The 18,026-nt window shown below is 40.2% G+C and overlaps 2 protein-coding genes across 5 annotated transcripts in view; one reads left to right on the top strand and one right to left on the bottom strand.

Annotated features, from left to right (window-relative positions):
• Positions 1-17,583, top strand: chrna2b (cholinergic receptor, nicotinic, alpha 2b (neuronal)). 2 transcript variants are annotated; one of them, XM_082505689.1, is made up of 6 exons: positions 1-1,024; positions 5,956-6,107; positions 7,315-7,359; positions 7,556-7,665; positions 8,829-9,856; positions 13,085-13,192. In XM_082505689.1, exons 1-6 carry the CDS (start codon positions 958-960, stop codon positions 13,120-13,122), a joined length of 1,440 nt encoding a protein of 479 aa, XP_082361815.1. In that variant the 5' UTR covers positions 1-957; the 3' UTR covers positions 13,123-13,192. The 2 variants fall into 2 exon arrangements, with proteins under 2 accessions (XP_082361815.1, XP_082361814.1); XM_082505688.1 differs by having other exon boundaries at positions 4-1,024; positions 8,829-9,996; positions 13,085-17,583.
• ptk2bb (protein tyrosine kinase 2 beta, b) overlaps positions 17,063-18,026 on the bottom strand; it is a 24,172-nt gene continuing 23,208 nt past the window's right edge. For all 3 annotated transcript variants that reach the window (XM_082505685.1, XM_082505686.1, XM_082505687.1), the window contains exon 31: positions 17,063-17,782. In XM_082505685.1, coding sequence (XP_082361811.1) covers positions 17,567-17,782 — 216 coding nt within the window. In that variant the 3' untranslated portion in view covers positions 17,063-17,566. The remainder of the gene's footprint in view (positions 17,783-18,026) is intronic.

The following is an 18,026-nucleotide window of genomic DNA, read 5'->3' on the forward strand; positions in this document are numbered from 1 at the left end:
GTTTGGGGTACAAACTTCACTCACCCGGTCTGCCCTCTAGCTGTTTTCCAAATATATTGTTGTGCCGTGTTCAGCTTCACGTCACTCGTCACTCATTCTTTGGATCTTTCAAAGAATAATTACTGTATTAAAGTCGAGGCTCATAACTTTTTTAAATGCATTTTTAACTTGGTTTCTTGAATAGCTGGTCAGCATTTAAACACACGGGTTCTGTGTATGTGTGTCTCTTAAACACACACACACACACACGGAGAGAGGGAGAGAGAGCGAGTCGCTTTAGGTGCCAAATAAAGAGGCAAATGCTCAGACGTGCCCTGCATCTCCTCCTGTTATTTCGGCAACCTTACATATTACACTTATTACACTGTCCAGCTGCCAGTCATGGAAAACTACTACTTTGAATTTTAAAACAGAACACACTCACAGGATTGGACGCATTGGACGCCAAATTCTTGGCACCCTGCGTAACAGGAGCATTTGTTTGGATTCTCTCTACGCAGAAGAAAATCCGACTACTTTCCGTGAATTGATTTCCTGAAAACAGATTTATAGAGCTACTTTTATGAGCTGGTATGAGCAATTACAGCAAAGCTGGGACACACAGTGTTATAGTGCCGCTCCCTGATTCAGCACCCAGTGATGGATAGCGCTCATTGCGCGGAAACTGATGGCACGGTACTCGCTCTCCTCCGGTCCAAACAGCGCTGACAGTGAGCAGAGACGGAGACTTATCTATGCTGAGATCTAAAGTAAGTCAGTCAGAGCGCTGTCACTGTCATTCCCCGCCTACAGACTTGAAAGCGGTTATCGTGACAGTAGCTGTGATGTGGTCCTGACGTGCTTCTCAGCTGCGAAGATGACAGATGTTGCTCACACTTTTCCACATAGCGTTTCGACAGTGGACGGAAGCTGCTCCGTGCTTTCTTGTGAAGTTTTCTTTGCTGTCAAGAGGACGAAATGGGATCCAACCACCTGTTCTCCGCCGGGACGGCTTTTATTTGGGCGCTACTCTTGAGTCCGGCCGGTAAGTACTTTTACAACTATGTTTTCTAGTGGGCTAATGTTAATGACAGGAATAATAGCAGGTGTGTTTGAACCATGGAGGTTCTGAGAGATGAGCAACTGAGCAAGTGCAAAGAAGTAAGTCACAGACTGGAAAAATATATTCTAACCTTACTGTTCAGTTATGCTCGGCACTTTTCAAAATTAAAGGTGATCGATGGATCCAAACAGGGATAGTATTGATGTCATTGCTAGTATCGGTATTGGATCGATACTAGCGCGATACGTTCGATAGTTTGTTTCCTTCCTTTAAGTTTAGTGTGTAGCCCACTGAATTGTGTTAAATAAATTATTTATCTGTTTTTTATGGAAAAAATATACCTCAAACATGCATTATAAAAAAGGAGAAAAAAGGCAGTTTATAAATAAATACCTTTCTATGTTAAAAGTATTTGTATCAGTATCTGCAATATTAACCCAGTATTTGCTTGGTATCAGAAATTTGCAGTCTCACACATGACTACTTAAAAGGCTCACGGTCCTATTTTCACATTTAGCTGGATGTCTGTTTCATGCATTGGGAACTACCTCTTCATTTAACACATTCACCTCCAGAGAAGCAGCTATTTAGCTTATGAGAAAATAAGTTGTTGTTAGAAAGATAAATAGAAGAAATGTAAGAGATGAATGAAGGCATTTGCTTCTTTCTGTACAAAAGCAGTACAGCGGACAACATAACAGTGTGAAAAATGAGCCACACAAATTGGTGCAACAACTGATAGTCATGCTGCTACATTTTCAGAGGAAGTTAATCTTGTTTCAAAAAAGCTACAAAGGGACCAGAGAAGGAAACATCTTTAAAGGAAGAAACTGAGAGACGACTGGAGCAGTCGATGCCAGATCGTGCCTCAATTTGTTGCTTTTGTTGTGAAATGATTTAAGCTACAATTTCTTACGGTCTAGTGCATACTTCTGTGGAAACAGGGTTTGATTCATTCAAGATTGACACTGAAGCCCAGTTAGCTACTCTGGAAGTCCAGTTTTGACATGGATGTCAGAATTTGCAATCACAAATTATCAGTTGCAGTCACAACTTATGTGCAGACAAAAAGCATTCCCATACAGAGATCGAGGATAAAATGAGTTCTTGTTGAAAAGGGTTTCAAAGCACCAAATATACTCTGTCTCTGTATGCTTCAGTTATCAAATGTGTAGGTAGACTACATAATCATATGCTTATTGGTATGACATAGATAGATTTCAGCTTTCTGACTTAAACCCTGCAGTTTTTCATACACACACAAAGAAAAGATCTGCAGCATTCTTTTAGTAAAATTTTTACTGTAATTATTTGACAGCCCAATTTCATGAAAAGCACCTCTGGCCAGAGAAGCTGCTGACTCGATGATCCAAACTGGTCAGTGTTTTAAACACCTTGCCAAGTGACTTGGCTAAGGTCCAAATATACTGGGCCCAGTGTGCCGGATGTTGAAGGTGTCGCCTCATTTCAACTCTCCCCTGGCACGAGGTTTGATATGTGGTACCCAAGAGGCTTTTTTCCAGCGCCACATCTGGTCTTTCCCAGATGCACGGACAGATGAATACGCACTGCCCCGACTGTCAAGATAGCAGATAGGAATTCTCTAGTGCCTGCTTGTTTGCCAGATTGAAATTAGTTCATGATAACAAGACATGAGCCCAGGTGTACCTTAGGCAAATTGAAAGTGAATTCACATATTGATTACCACCTCTAATGTATATTTTCTACAAACTACTGCATCAACGAGAAGAAGGACCTTGCCAAATTTTGCATCCTTTGCAGCCTTTTGTTGGTAAAGCCAAACCAAACCAAGCCATTCAGTTAGCACAGGCAATAAATCTCACTGAAGCAGTTTTGCATGCTTTGCTTGGATTAGCTCTGTGCAACATGTAAGTCCATCAAGTGGTCATCGTCTAGTGGCCTGTCCTACAGTTACAGGTTGTAAATACATGGTAATTCTGTCAACAGAGCCACAACTCACCCATAGACAGATAGTGATGTGTCCTTGGCTAAGCAATCATGACTGCTGCCAGATGAAGGTGGTCCAAGGTTTCATTTGAAGGTCCCTTGATGGTAGCACACTTGAGTGCACCCTATTATAACCTATGCTAACAAACAGAGCTCCAGAAACATTGGTGTATTAGTGACATGTAGATGTAATCGCATCTTAATTGAGTTTTTTATTTTATTTTATTTTGATACAATTAATTTTTTTCTGCTTTGATTAATTGATCAATAAGGCAATATATCAGTAAACAAAAATGCCACATCATTAAATATTTTGACATTATTGAACACACACGCATTTTCTTTGTTACTGAATTCTAAATGAGAACCATACAAAAACCATCTAAAAGTTATAATCTGCCATTCTGTAAAGACTTTATAGTGGGTAGTTTAGCATGAACAAAACAATATATTTTTAAGCCGTTAGTTGGCATTTTTGGACCGAATGAGTGCAGCTACATCGCAAACATTAAAGTGACAGTTTAAGAGGTGCATTGTGCCAGTACCTAGGCAGGTAGATGTACAGTAATAGCAAATATAAAACACACTCAATACAAGTTAGATGCAAGATGCATCAGAAAGCCAGTATTATTGACAAATATTAGCTATTTGCAGATTTTGCAGATTTATTAGTATTGACATTTACACAGGCTGATAAGTTTAATTTTAATAAGTAGAGGTGAGAGAAGCAACTTCGAACTATATTGTGAGTGTTGATGTTGAATACTTTGTCCACCAGAGGGCGCTCTACAACTTCCCTGTTAGCAACACGTTTGGCATGCCATAAACACAACAACCAGCTGATCCGAGCGCAGTCACACGAATCGTAAATGACTAAATAAACAACCACACATAATAAATATAAGGGAACTTTAACTGCACGGTGGTGCGGTGGTTAGCAAGGTTGCCTCAAAGCAGAAAGGGTCTGAGTTCAAATCAACCAACTGGCCCTGATTAAAGGGGTTGTGTCTGTGCGGGTTCTCTCCAGTTTTGTCGCACAGTCCAAAGACATGCAATTAGTGTAGATTGATGATTCTAAATTACCCATAGGTGTGAATGTAAGTGAGACTGGTTGTCTGTCTGTCTCTCTGTATTAGCCCTGCATTAGACTGGTGACCTGTCCAGGATGTACCGTGCCTCTCGCACTATGACAGCTGGGATGGGCTCCAGCCACTGCTACCTTTCTAAAATAAAGAAATTTGTGTTTTTCAAAAATAACCAAATATTGGTGTCGATATGAGTCTTAGGCTACGTTCACACTGCAGGCAAAAGCGCATAAAATCCGACTTTTTTGACCCTATGCGACCCATATCCGATCATGGTATGACAGTGTGAACAGCACAAATCCGATATTTTCAAATCCGACCTGGGTCACTTTCGCATGTGGTACTGAATCCGATACATATCTGATGTTTTAGAAAGCGACTGCTGTTTGAATGGTCATGTCGCATTAAATCCGCCTTTTACGTCACTGACACAAGACAGACGCCAATTATCAGCGCCGGAGAAGACAAACGAGAAAGCATGGCGGCCATCGTTAAAGCACGGGCTCTCTTTTTTCTCAGTGTCATTTTTTCTCTAATTAATTTATCAAAATTCTGTTGGTTACGACTGTGCAGAAATTGATAGACTGCTGCAACAACACCTACTAGCTCTGTAGCCGCTGTTTTTACTTCCGTAAACAGAGCACGTTGTGTGTGAGGTCTTCTTTTGCGCATGCGGGCCGCTTTGAGGGCCGTGAACTGTTCACACTAACGCGTTTGCTGTCACATGTTATTTGTAGAGTGAACAACCAGACAAAAAAAAATCGGATTTGATGCCTAATCTATATATATGCCTAATCTCCCAGCATCAGTATGTGAAAAAAAAATTTGACAAATATACCCAACCGTTAGCCTCCACTCCAAATCAGAAGCATCAGTTAATTGTTTCATGCATCAGACGTAACACAGAGTGACAGACAGCTCAACAATAAACACCCTTCACTGGTGAGAAATTAGCTCACCTCCACTTAACAGTAGCGAGTAATGATGTGTGTAATTGACTCTGACTACACTGATGAAGGTGGAAGCAGTAATCCCCAAGGGACGGGATTCCTGTCTATTTCCATGCTTTTCATTCTGCAGAAACAATACGGTGACTCAGTCCCAGCTTGTACACAAATCTGACTAGAGTGCATATTCAGAATCAATTTAATCAAGCCGCCTCTCACTGCGAGGCCTTACATACATAATAATAAGACTTTAGAGATTGTATAGCTGAAATGGTATTACTGTCGAGGGGAGGAGAGACGCTTCCTTTGTCTCCACCTTCTCAGCTTGAGAGATTCTAGCAGGCAGCCCTCAAGGGGAGCCGAGATCAAGAGATCAAAAGATTTGCTAAGATGTGAAAAGTCGATAAGACTTTACAAAGAAAAGTCTTAGATGTTTAGAGTATGCTTCTGTGATGAAGCACGACATGTTCGCAGTTCTCTCTTGCTCCCAAAAGCAACCCAGATGCCAGCCAGATTTACTAGTATTTGTTAAGTGAAGATTAGGAGAGACACAGATGACAGAACATGGATGTGATCCCAACATATACCATTCAGCTTCCGCTTCTTTCATCCCGTTTCAGTCTTAGAATGCCATACCATTAAATATTCACCAATAATATTAATGCATTAAAAAAGTGCAAATGCATTTAGTGTCAAGATACAGGCGAGGTCTTTATCACATACACCTGTAGTTTTAACAGCCCCATGTTAGCTTATTTAAATGTTAACAAACTCTATGATGCAGATCCAAGAGAGATGAATAAATTTATTAACGAACAAGAGAATAGAAATATTACAAATTCCTAAATTACCCACTTCACTTATTGCATTTGTCTTCTATAAATGGCTAACTACACCAGTAATGTATCCACAGCCCTCTGTGACGAGAAGACCCACTCACATGCTGAAGATGACCTTTTCAAGACCCTGTTCGCTGGGTACAACAAGTGGTCGAGACCTGTGCCAAACATCTCCGACGTCGTCATTGTCAAGTTTGGACTCTCCATAGCCCAGCTTATTGATGTGGTGAGTGTTTGCCTTGCGTTTGCCACAAAGAGCTGGTGATGTGACATATGATGATGATCCAGGGCTCAAGTGCCAGTGTCCTGCAGGTTTTGGATCTCACCCTGATTAAACACATCTGAATCAAATGATTAGTTCATTACCAGGCCTCTGGAGAACTTCAAGACATGTTGAGGAGGTGGCCCTTTAAATCAGCTGTGTTGGATCAAGGACACATCTAAAACCAGCAGGACACCGGCACTCGAGGCCTGGAGTTGCCTACCCCTGCTCTAGTGTCATTCAGAAAAAATAAATGATTGTTCGATTCCATTCCATTCAATTAGATTTATACAGCACCAAATCGCAACAACAGTTGCCTCAAGGCGCTTTATATTGTAAGGTAGACCCTACAATAATACATACAGAGAAAAACCCAACAATCATGTGACCCCTATGAGCAGGCACTTTGGCGACAGTGGGAAGGAAAAACTCCCTTTTAACAGGAAGAAACCTCCAGCAGAACCAGGCTCAGGGAGGGGCGGCCAAAGACATGCTGTGGAAGAGAGAGTTAGAGATTAATAACAAGTATGCAGAGGGGTCTATTAACACAGTGATTGAGAAAGGTGACTGAAGAAGTAACACTCAATGCATCATGGGAATCCCCCAGCAGCCTACGCCTATTGCAGCATAACTAAGGGAGGATTCAGGCTCAACTGATTCAGCCCCAAATATGCTTTAGCAAAAAGGAAAGTTTGAAGCCTTATCTTAAAAGTAGAGATAGTGTCTGTCTCTCAAATCCAAACTGGAAGCTGGTTCCACAGAAGAGGGGCCTGAAAACTGAAGGCTCTCCCTCCCATCCTACTTTTAAATACTCAAGGAACAACAACAACAATGTTCAGATGTCTTCATCACCAAAACCCTCATGATCGGTGATGATAGGGTTATGATATTTCTGTGCATTGACTAAATACAGTGATGCCTGTACAGCATATACTCAAACTTTGGTTTCAAGGTCAGTATAGGCCTGTTCATGGGTACACTACATCCCACAGCTATGAAGGAAGCTGTGTATATGATTTCCATAAAGTCATTAAAGTAGCAGAAAGTTATATTTGAGTTTTCCTTTGACAAAACACCAAGAAACACAGACATATTTCTCTGGTCTGAACCCCCGGTTGACAACTTTAACAATATTTCCATCATTCTCGCTCTCTATCTGTCTGTCTTTCAGGATGAAAAGAACCAAATGATGACAACCAACGTGTGGCTTAAACAGGTTAGGAAATCTAGTGTCAGTGTTGATTTATTATTTCGATTTTATTTTATTTTTTTTATATTCAGGAGGGGATATGCTGACATGAAATGTTAGGAATGCAAAAAAGCATTTGCATTGTTGAAGTGAACGACTCATATGATGAATACAAATGGGGCCACGGCCCTCCAGACTGATTCGTGTTGTTTGTGTCTCGCAGGAGTGGAATGACTACAAGCTTCGCTGGAGACCGTCTGACTATGACAACGTGACATCCATAAGAGTGCCGTCAGAGCTCATATGGGTACCAGATATCGTCCTCTATAACAAGTGAGTCTGAGATAAAATGTAATGGTTACTGCATTTCTTTTCTTGATTATCTAATTAACTCTTTATTAAACACTCAGGCCTACAGTAAAGCTCAGTTGTGCAAATGAGCGTATGAGAGTAAAATAACTATAATTGTTCAAGAAACGAATATCTGACATTCAGTTAAACAGCTTTACTCTGATATTTGTTGCATTTTTTTTAGCAAACTCACTAAACTCATTAATCTTTTATTCGGATTAATATACTGTCAAACAATTGATTCTGAGTCTATTCAGTTCTGAACTACATAACCAATCACAGTTATTTCTCTCTACCGTACTGAGACGCTGCTGAACACTTCAAGGTTTGCCAAAATGCTTCAGAGGATTGTAATGGCAGATTTAGGGCTGTCTAACAGCTATGCTCTTATTGTAGCATGACAAAGGAGTCCAAACTCACGCCTGTTGCCTTAACAGTATGTGTAAGAAGATGGCACCATCTAGTGGTCTGTGAAAACAATGGTTTGCTCCGCTTTCTCATGTTTCTTCCAGTCCTGATTGGGTGGCTGGTTTTATTTGTACCTTCTGAGATATGTGCGGTATAGTTTACACGCTGATGTAAACACAGCTCTTTATTATCTGTTTCATTTAGCAAAATGAAAAAGATACTCCATTTTAAATTTTGCACGTCTGTTAGTAAAAATTGGTGGAGTGCATTTCGTTTCATCGAACTGAAGGCAGCCTTTACATGTCTATCGCTCCAGTGGGAAACTGATTGCAAAAACCACTTTTGAGAAACCTCTCCCGTCACCTAAATTCACCTCCTGGAGATTAAACCGAGCACGCTGATGATAGGTTTTTGCTCCAGCGCGCTCGTGTAATCACAGTCCGTATGTGAAATTAAAAGAGGTGAGACTGATTAAATGATAAGGACGTATGATTACGTCTTCTGCTGAAGCTAGTGTTGCCATTAAAGTGGTGAATGGAGGGGAGATAGCAGACAGTTTTTCACTACATAGTTTCCAAAATGAAAAAAAAAAAAGGAAATAAAATCTCAGGAAAGAAGAAGGGGAATAGAACTGATCACAGTGAAGGTTATGATTTCTTATCTGATGTAGCCTTCACTCTAAGATGAGGTCTTTTGTGTGTTTCCATGACTTATATGACAAACTTCTCCTTCTGCAGTGCTGATGGCGAATTTGCTGTGACCCACATGACAAAAGCTCACCTATTCTACACGGGCAAAATTCGCTGGGTGCCTCCTGCTATTTACAAGAGCTCTTGCAGCATTGATGTCACCTTCTTCCCCTTCGATCAACAAAACTGTAAAATGAAATTTGGCTCCTGGACTTACGACAAAGCCAAAATTGACTTGGAGCAGATTGAAAATACTGTGGATCTCAGCAACTACTGGGAGAGCGGCGAATGGGCCATCATCAATGCCGTGGGAACGTATAATACAAAGAAATATGACTGCTGCCATGAGATTTACCCAGACATCACCTACTTCTTCATCATCCGACGTCTTCCCTTATTTTACACAATCAACCTCATCATCCCCTGTCTGCTTATCTCATGCCTCACGGTTTTGGTTTTCTATCTACCGTCAGACTGCGGTGAGAAGATCACCCTGTGTATCTCCGTGTTGTTATCCCTCACTGTCTTCCTGCTACTCATCACAGAGATCATACCGTCCACATCCCTCGTTATCCCTCTCATCGGCGAGTATCTCCTCTTCACCATGATTTTTGTCACCCTGTCCATCGTTATCACTGTCTTTGTCCTCAACGTCCACCACCGCTCTCCCAGCACTCACAAGATGCCCCACTGGGTTCACTCTGTGTTCCTGGACTTGATTCCACGTTGGTTGTTCATGAGACGGCCCGCACCGGATGGCCGCCGTCGCAGGCTGCTGCTCCTTCAACAGGAAGCGGTGGCAGAGCGGCGCCAGCTCCGAATAGCCGGGTATAAATCGGGCAACTGTATTAGCACCTCAGCTAACTGGTTAAGAGATGGGACCACATTGGAAGACCCCGAGAGAAGCTGTTATGAGGACTTGGAGCTGGGAACACTGACATCCTATTTCTCCTTCCGTCCTCCTTCTCCCAGACCTCCAGGGTCAACTCCTCCACCACAACAAAAAACCCCACAGAACAGCCAGAGCCGACAAGAGGTGGTGGCAGGGGGGAACAGGCACTTAACTGGAACCAGAGGTAATTCCACTCCTCGGCCGGCTAAAGTTGACAATAAAGTGTCACAGTCAGCTTTCCTGCTTTCACCAAGTGTCATGCGTGCATTAGAAGGGGTGCACTACATTGCAGACCACCTGAGGGCTGAGGATGCTGACTTCAGTGTGAGTATCAAGGAAATAATGCATCTAATATAAAAGCAGAATGGCATTTTGGTCATTTGTATTACTGATGGTATTCCAATTTACATTTATCTCAGTTTTGATACAAAATCATACTCTGGGCATGTTGATTAGATAATACCTGTGCAAGGCGCAATCACAATTCCTACTATTCTATATAAATTAAAAATCATACGTGAGTTAAATTTGGCTGCCATACACTTGTTTGAAATGCACCCTGGAAATTTTGTCCTGACCGCCTGCTGTTCAGTGAGTGCTGAATATTGTTCGTGTGTAAAAAATAGGCTCCATCTTGAATTTCATTTTAGGAAAGAGAAAGAAGTTGCATGGAACTGAGTTTAGTAAGCAGGGTGGTTAGTGAGCAGTGTTAGGGCATGGCCTGTCGATGGTACATGCAACAATTCACAATCCTGTGAATGTTGAAAAATGGCAAACCAGGATTTAGAGTGCACCCGTGACCTTATGGACTTTATGGCCATCCTTCAGGATTCTTTCACTGAACAATGCTGCTTAGTTTCCGGGCCATAGCTGGAGACCCAGCTCTTAATATCAGCGATAGTCCTTTGCATGTTTGTTAAATTGGTTTGATACAGATGTTTCCATTTGCTCTGTACAGAAGTTCACTTTTTACATAAATAAATGCATTTATATAAATACGTAACTGTACATAGTTCTATTTCAAACGCAATTTCTTTTAATACTAAGGCCTGCAATACCTTCACAGCCCACAGGGGGACCCATCCTACACTTTTGGAGTCACTGCAGTAGAGCCTGTAGCTGAAGATAAAACTGAATGACTCACAAACAAGCAGCTACTGAAGGTGGCTGCAGTATTTATTTTATTTATTAACCTTTATTTAACCAGGAAGATCCCATTGAGATTAAAAACCTCTCTTTCAAGGGAGACCTGGCAAAGATAGGCAGCAGCAGATGTCTCACAGTTACAGAAATTACTCAAACACAGGCAGCAACAACACACATGCAACAATAAGTGAAAGAATACAAATAAAAGAAAATAAAATTCAATAAAATTCAAATAAAAATAAAAAAGTCAGTTAAAATGACAATCAGTCTAATTGAAACAGTTGCATGTTATGGACTTGGCCTCAAGGATTCGTAGTTTAGATTTAAAAGCACTTAATGAAATGAATTCAGTCATTTTCCATTCCTTCTGCAGTTTGTTCCAAGCCGAGGGTGCTAAATGGACAAAAGCTCTTTTACAAAGTTCAGTTCGGGCAAATGGAACAGAAAGCAACAAGTAGCCATGTGGACGAAGAGAATACCGACCAGCATGTTTCATTAGAAGCAGGGAACATATATAAGAAGGCAGCAACCCAAGTATCGCCTTATATATAAAACTGTATAAATGAGAGTTCCTCCGACTTACCAAAGCAGGCCATCCTACCTGAGAGTTTAACTCACAGTGGTGAGTCAGAAATTTACGGTTAGTGATGAACCTCAGAGAAGCATGATACACAGAATCAACCATTCGAAGACATTGAGCAGAAGCATTCATATATAGAATATCACCATAATCCAGCACAGGCAAGAATGTTGCAGCAACGAGCCGCTTCTTTGTATTAAAAGAGAAACACAACTTATTTTGAAAATAAAATCTCAGTTTTAACTTCAGGTTTTTCACAAGATTCAGTAGAGGCCTAACAGAGAGTCTCCAGATGAGAATCATCCAAGAATGAAAATAATCTTTATATTTTTAATTATGAGTTTGTCCATTTATTTTTGAGCCACTGCAACTGGGGTACTGTGAATAAAAATGTAGATAATTCCTAAAAGGTTAGGGCAATACTTTTGTAAAACCCCATAAGTTAAAGTGTGCACCTTGATCTCATCTTGATTCTTTGATTTAAAATCCACTGAGATGGTTTGCAAAAGCAAAGCTGCATTTGTGTCGTCCGACCTAACTGTATACTGATACCCAGAACATGTAAAAAAAAAAAAAAAAATTCTTAAGCTCTCAGTTTACCATGACACCTGACAATAAGAACCAAAATAAGCAGTATATACTGAAGTTTGATAACTCAGTCTTTTAGTGTCTCAGTCCGTAGTCTCTCAGTAAGACTTTGTCCTGCCAAAACAACTTGAACATCTTCCCTTTGGTTGTTAAAAAATATTATTCAGATTTTTATCAATATTGCGCCTCTTACTGCATTTGAAAAACCAGACAGGAGGGCAGAAAGCCTGCAGAGTATTCATGGACAAAATAGCAAGCATAAGAAATTTAGCATACTTTTTCTTATCCTTCAAACCTATCCCAGCTAGTATAGTGCAAGAGGCGGGGCACACCTTGGATATGTCACCATCTGACACAGGGATAAGATCGCACTTCTGGGCAAATTTGAATAATAGAGTGAACATAATCCCACTTACTGCATATCTTTGGACTGTGGGAGGCAACTGGAGTACCCGGAGAGAACCCACACAAACACAGCAGAGCATGCAAACTCCACACAGAAGGCCCTCAGCCTCAATCAGATTCAGAATCAGAATACTTTATTGATCCCTAGGGGAAATTATTATTTCAAACTCAGGATCTTCTTGCTGTGAGGCACCATTCTGCCCTAGAAAAGTAACTTTTAAATTTAAAAAAAATACAACTTTTCTTTTTATTGTCATATATAGGAAGTTACTGAAGAGGTATAAAAACTGGCTTTGGCAGCTGAGTGACTGAAGAGAGCTTTTCTGGAGACAGATATTAAACTTCAAGGGCAGATACATGGAGCAGTAATGCATGGAGCTAAATCCCATTATATGCCTAACATCACACTGAAATTACTGTTGGGAGCAGCTAAGAAAGAACTGTTTAAAAGTTTGATTGGTTACAGACAGGTTGTAGCAAATCGCATTGACTGAAGAAAATAGAAGGAACAGGTCAGCAAAAGTGTGCAGAAATGTGCATGAATATATGACATAGCTTGTGTGATGAGTAGTTTTTCTTATGAACCATATTTTTCATAGCAAACAATACCCATGATGTGAATTATTATTTAAATTCATGATATTATTTCTGTTCTTGTTCTCCCCACCTTCTCTGTTACTTCTTTCTGCACAGGTGAAAGAGGACTGGAAGTATGTTGCTATGGTGATTGACCGTATCTTCCTGTGGATGTTCATTATTGTCTGCCTGCTTGGGACAATTGGTCTGTTCTTGCCACCGTGGCTAGCCGGCATGATTTAAGGCTTCTGGGAAAGGGTTGAATTCACAGTCACCTCCTCTTGAAAGATACTTTAAAGTGTGGCTGAACTCTTCTTCAAGTCGGGTAATCTGACTCAACTTTGTGTAACTCGGTGCAACCCAGGTGTCCTCAAAAGGCCGTTGTGCTCTTTACACGTCACCAAATATAACTTATGAATAGTGGAGACAACTCTGCTATTTTCAGATTCTTATTCCCAGTTGGATAAAAATCAACTACAATCTACATTTTTAAGGGAAGATCAGACTCAGTAACCTACTGTTAGCTATAAAGTCTTGGCTCAAGTTTCATCTCAGATGCACTTTGTCAGCCTCAGGTTTACTCCTTCAGCATCATCTGTAACATTTCTCAGGTTGTTTTTGACCTGAATGCAAACATTTGCATGTTAACATTCACTAAAGTTAACATGGCTGTTGAAAACTGTGCTAATGTTGGTATTTTAATGTGCAAATGTTAATCACTTTTTAGCATGTTAGCATAACATGCTAGTTAAATATATAGTGCCAACGGCTGTCTTAGTAGGGTGTCACAGTGATCATATTTTTCTTTCCTATAGTTTCAGGGATTGCAGCTTAAAACTCAACAACTTAATAACATTGCATTCACTGATAGCAGGGGGATCAGTGAAAGCTGTTTGTCATCTTACTGTCTTAGCAGAAGTCAAACTGAATCAAACTCAGTTTATCATCCCAATGTTAGCTTGTTGTAAAAGGCTCAAGGATGGAGATTAAAACATTAAGAAAACAAGCTTGTTTTAAATTCGTCTTATTTTCATGCTCTTTACTTCATGGTTATCTGTCTGTCTTTTTGTCTGACCATTGATATGTCCAGAAAATGCATCAGCAAACATTAGCAATACAAGAGTGTGGACTGCTAAACCACATGTACAAATTCACCTTCCTGACCTTAACGCCACTGAAGGCTGTCACCTGTAAACTAAGTACTAGAGCCTATTCTACATTTGAGTTGTATTTTAACAATATTTGTCATGAATCTGTTCTCTTTGATTCTAAGCAAAGTTTTCTTTCACCACATATTCTGGATGGTGGTGAATAATCCTTCAAGAAATGGGCATTCAAATGTGATATACTCCTCAGTGCATCCCTAGTCTGATTTTAGCAGGGGTAACTGGACTGGCTGCTCCAAAGGGGATCTTGGACAAATGACTAAATATAATCATTTTCCATTTAATTTGCCACCATTGGTCAGTAGTGATGCTCAAAACTGCTTCATGAAGTTTTGAATTCATTTGCTACTTTTTAAGGTTTCCAGTCATGAACTGAAAAATGAAGAACTTAGTCTGCGTTGCAAGATTTATTATCATCCACTGGAGCCAACAAATGCATGTAAATTTATCACAATCCGTTCAAGGTGCCATGATACTGGTAAACCAGTGAACGTTTAAAAAAATAGGGAGAATTAAATATGTAAACAATGCCATCTGGGTTGCTTTTTATCAGATTAGAAGTTGTTGATGACACTGTTCTCTTTGTGTATGGTGGGATGAACACCCATTATTATAGACTATGTTGGATACACGTTGGGGTGATTTGGTTTAGACAAAAAATGCATCAGCACAGGTTTTTTCCTTCTGGCGATGCTGCAACAATTGTAGTATTTTTGATTGAGCGTACTATACAATAAAAACCCATGAAACAAATTTGAAAATTTGTCTGCACGCTGTTTACTGACCTTTGAAAAAAAAAAACAATTTCTTATACAGTATTTTTTGTATTCTTTTATAAAAGAACTGACTCTGAAACTACACTTAATGATCATCAGTAAAGACTTGAAATATATGTAAATGTTCCTATCTCCTTGTGCTTTAAGATGACCTCATTATGTAGATAATTATACAGTGGTATTTAGAAGTTTACATACAGTCATCATGGGCATGAATTTCAAGGTAATGCTGGCTTCTAATGATTTTTTTTTTTTAATTGTTCTTCTTCCAGGATGGGTGGGGGGGTTATACAGCATACATCTTTCATGACTTTAAAAAACAAGAATTGGGTGCAGATCTTTGAATTTATTTCATGTTTTCTCTAATCCACAGTCAAAAATATACAGACAGGTTTAAATATATATGCACTTCTACTAATAATTGGTGAAATGTCCCTTAGAGAGTTGCACCTCAGACACTTTTGATAGCCATCAACAAGTTTCTGGCGTAATTGTGACTGAATACTTGAACACTCTTCCTTGCAGAACCGACAGAAGCCATTTGAATTGGTTGGTTTCCTTGCATAGACGCGGCTTCTAAGCATAATCCACAAATTTTCAGTTGATGAGGTTGGGGCTTTGGGAAAGCTATTCCAGAAGCTCAGTGTTAGCCTGCATTACCTATTCCACAACCAGTCTTGCTGAAACACTCAACTGTGTCCAAGTTTAACCGTCTAGCGCAGTGGTTCTTAACCTTGTTGGAGGTACCGAACCCCACCAGTTTCATATGCGCATTCACTGAACCCCTCTTTAGTGAAAAATAAAATATGATATTTTTTTTGAAATTCAAGACATAGATATGTTTTTTACTGGTGCACAAAATGAGCCATGCATGTCACGGCGGAGGCTCTGCCGAACCCCTGAGACTGACTCACCGAACCCCTAGGGTTCAATCGAACCCAGGTTAAGAACCACTGGTCTAGCGGATTAATGAATTTTGAGGTAATCCCCCTTCATTTGGCTATCCATTTTGTGCAACACACCAGTACCACTGGCAACAAAACAGCTACAGAGCATGATACTACCACCACCATGCTTGACAGTTGATGCAGTGTCGTTAGGTTTGAAAAGCCTCACCTTGATGCCTCCAAAAATACCTCTTGCTTTTGTGGCCAAATAGTTTAATCTTTGTCTTGAAATATATCTGTTGATTCTTCTTTGGTTGGCAACCTCAGTCTGTGGCGATGTAAAACTGGACAGTGACGCTTCTCGAATGCTGGTAGGTGCTTTGAACTTTCACCTTTCTGCTTTAATACCTGGCCCTCCTACACTTCATCCCCAGACAGCTATGCGCCTGAGACCCTGTCTACAATTCTGGGTAAAATTCTCTTCGTCTCACTTATAAATGGAAGTTGGTAAGTCCTACTGTCCACTACAAAGGACTGGGAATGAAAGTTCTGTTTTGAAAGTGTTAAAATTATGAAATCCAACTAAATCAAAGAATGATATGTGTGTGTGTATATATCGTATCATTTAATCTCCCTTAAATAAATCTGGAGCTGCAATGCCCATCATTTTGAAAAGAAAGTCCATGCGCTCTGTTAACCCAACCCCGACATATGTGCCACCAATAGAAATCCCAGTCCCATGTCCTCTTGACACTACAGTATGACTCAGATGCATAAATTGTGGTTGATGCAGAGGTCTCAGACTCATGTCCCTAACAGAGGACAACAATGAATTGCTGGGTCTTTGTGAGGATAATACTGTGCTCTTTAGTTCATTGGTTTAGTGTGAGTCATGCCACTTAAATGGCCAACTAACCTTTTAATATGGTCATTTTTATCTCATCCAGCCAAGGCACACATCCACTCCTCCCTCTACAGTTCACTAGAATCACTCATCCTTCTAGAGTATGGCTCAGAATTTGCAGTAATTTGATCACCTAATGACTCTTCAGCCAAACTGTGCTTAAGCTCCACGTCGTGTTTGTCATTTTAAAGGCAGTTTTCAGCGTTCACAAAATTCGCTACTTATCCTACAATCTTGGTTGGATTTAAGTGAAACCAGGTCGATCTGTCGTGGATATGATTTTTGGGAGCTTCCTTCACTGGTCGGTGGATTTTAATTCCCATGACTTTGTGCGATACAGCCAACCAAAGACGACAACAAAACGCCATTGATGCTATATTTACATTTCACTACTGACAAAAGTAAACTGTTCACATGTGTTTTCTTTTTTGCATGAAACATTTCCCATGCAACACATTTTATATTTACAAATACAACTTTCAAAGCAAATATCTGAGTCAACACTTCACCAATCACACACAGGTACAGTTATCATTTAAAATTTAGCATAACTGACATCCTAAACATGATGCAAGGGGACCGCAAAAGGAAAATGACACATTTCTGTATTATTGCATTACCTAAAAATACACATGCATCCATATGTAGCATCACATTTAAACTAAACTCTCATTAACGTGACAGTGGCTATCCAAAGTACCGGTGATGCTGCAGGATTCATTTCACTGATTGATCGATGTGATCCAACTAAAAATGCATGCTTTACAATGCACAAATGTTATTTTTGACTTTCACATATTAAGAAAAAAAAAAGAAGTCCCTATTTAGTTTGATGTGAAACTGAAAAAAAAAAAATCTAATGTCTTTTAGGGGGGAGCCGGCTTTGCTAAATTGGCCCTGACTCTTGCTTGATCCACAGCATCCAACATGTTCTTGCTGTCCATAGCCAGAGTGTGTGCGGCAGCCAGCATCTGTTTCTTACACTCCTCCTTTAGAGAGGTTATGGCATTCTGCTGAGCCAACCGCATTTTGCTGATCAGCTCCCCCATGTCATGGTTCAGCAGCTTCTGGGTGCCTTCGATCTGCGATATTACAGAAGACCAATGGATCAGTCGTTTAGATTGGCGCTTTGATGACTGAGTTTTACGTTTTGCCAGCTCTTCGGCTGAGGAAATCTGGCGTTGCGTCAGTACTTTTGTGATGCAAAAATATGGATTCTGGGTGTCCCCCTCCAAAAATGTAAACTTTAAAGGCAAGTGTATCATATTTGATGAGTTTTTGTGACTTCTACATCAGTGCGATTTTTTTAAAGTAAAAAGTTTCAAG

Source organism: Aulonocara stuartgranti (genome assembly GCF_965226115.1).
Source record: "Aulonocara stuartgranti genome assembly, chromosome: 15".
In the NCBI taxonomy this organism is placed as follows: domain Eukaryota; kingdom Metazoa; phylum Chordata; class Actinopteri; order Cichliformes; family Cichlidae; genus Aulonocara; species Aulonocara stuartgranti.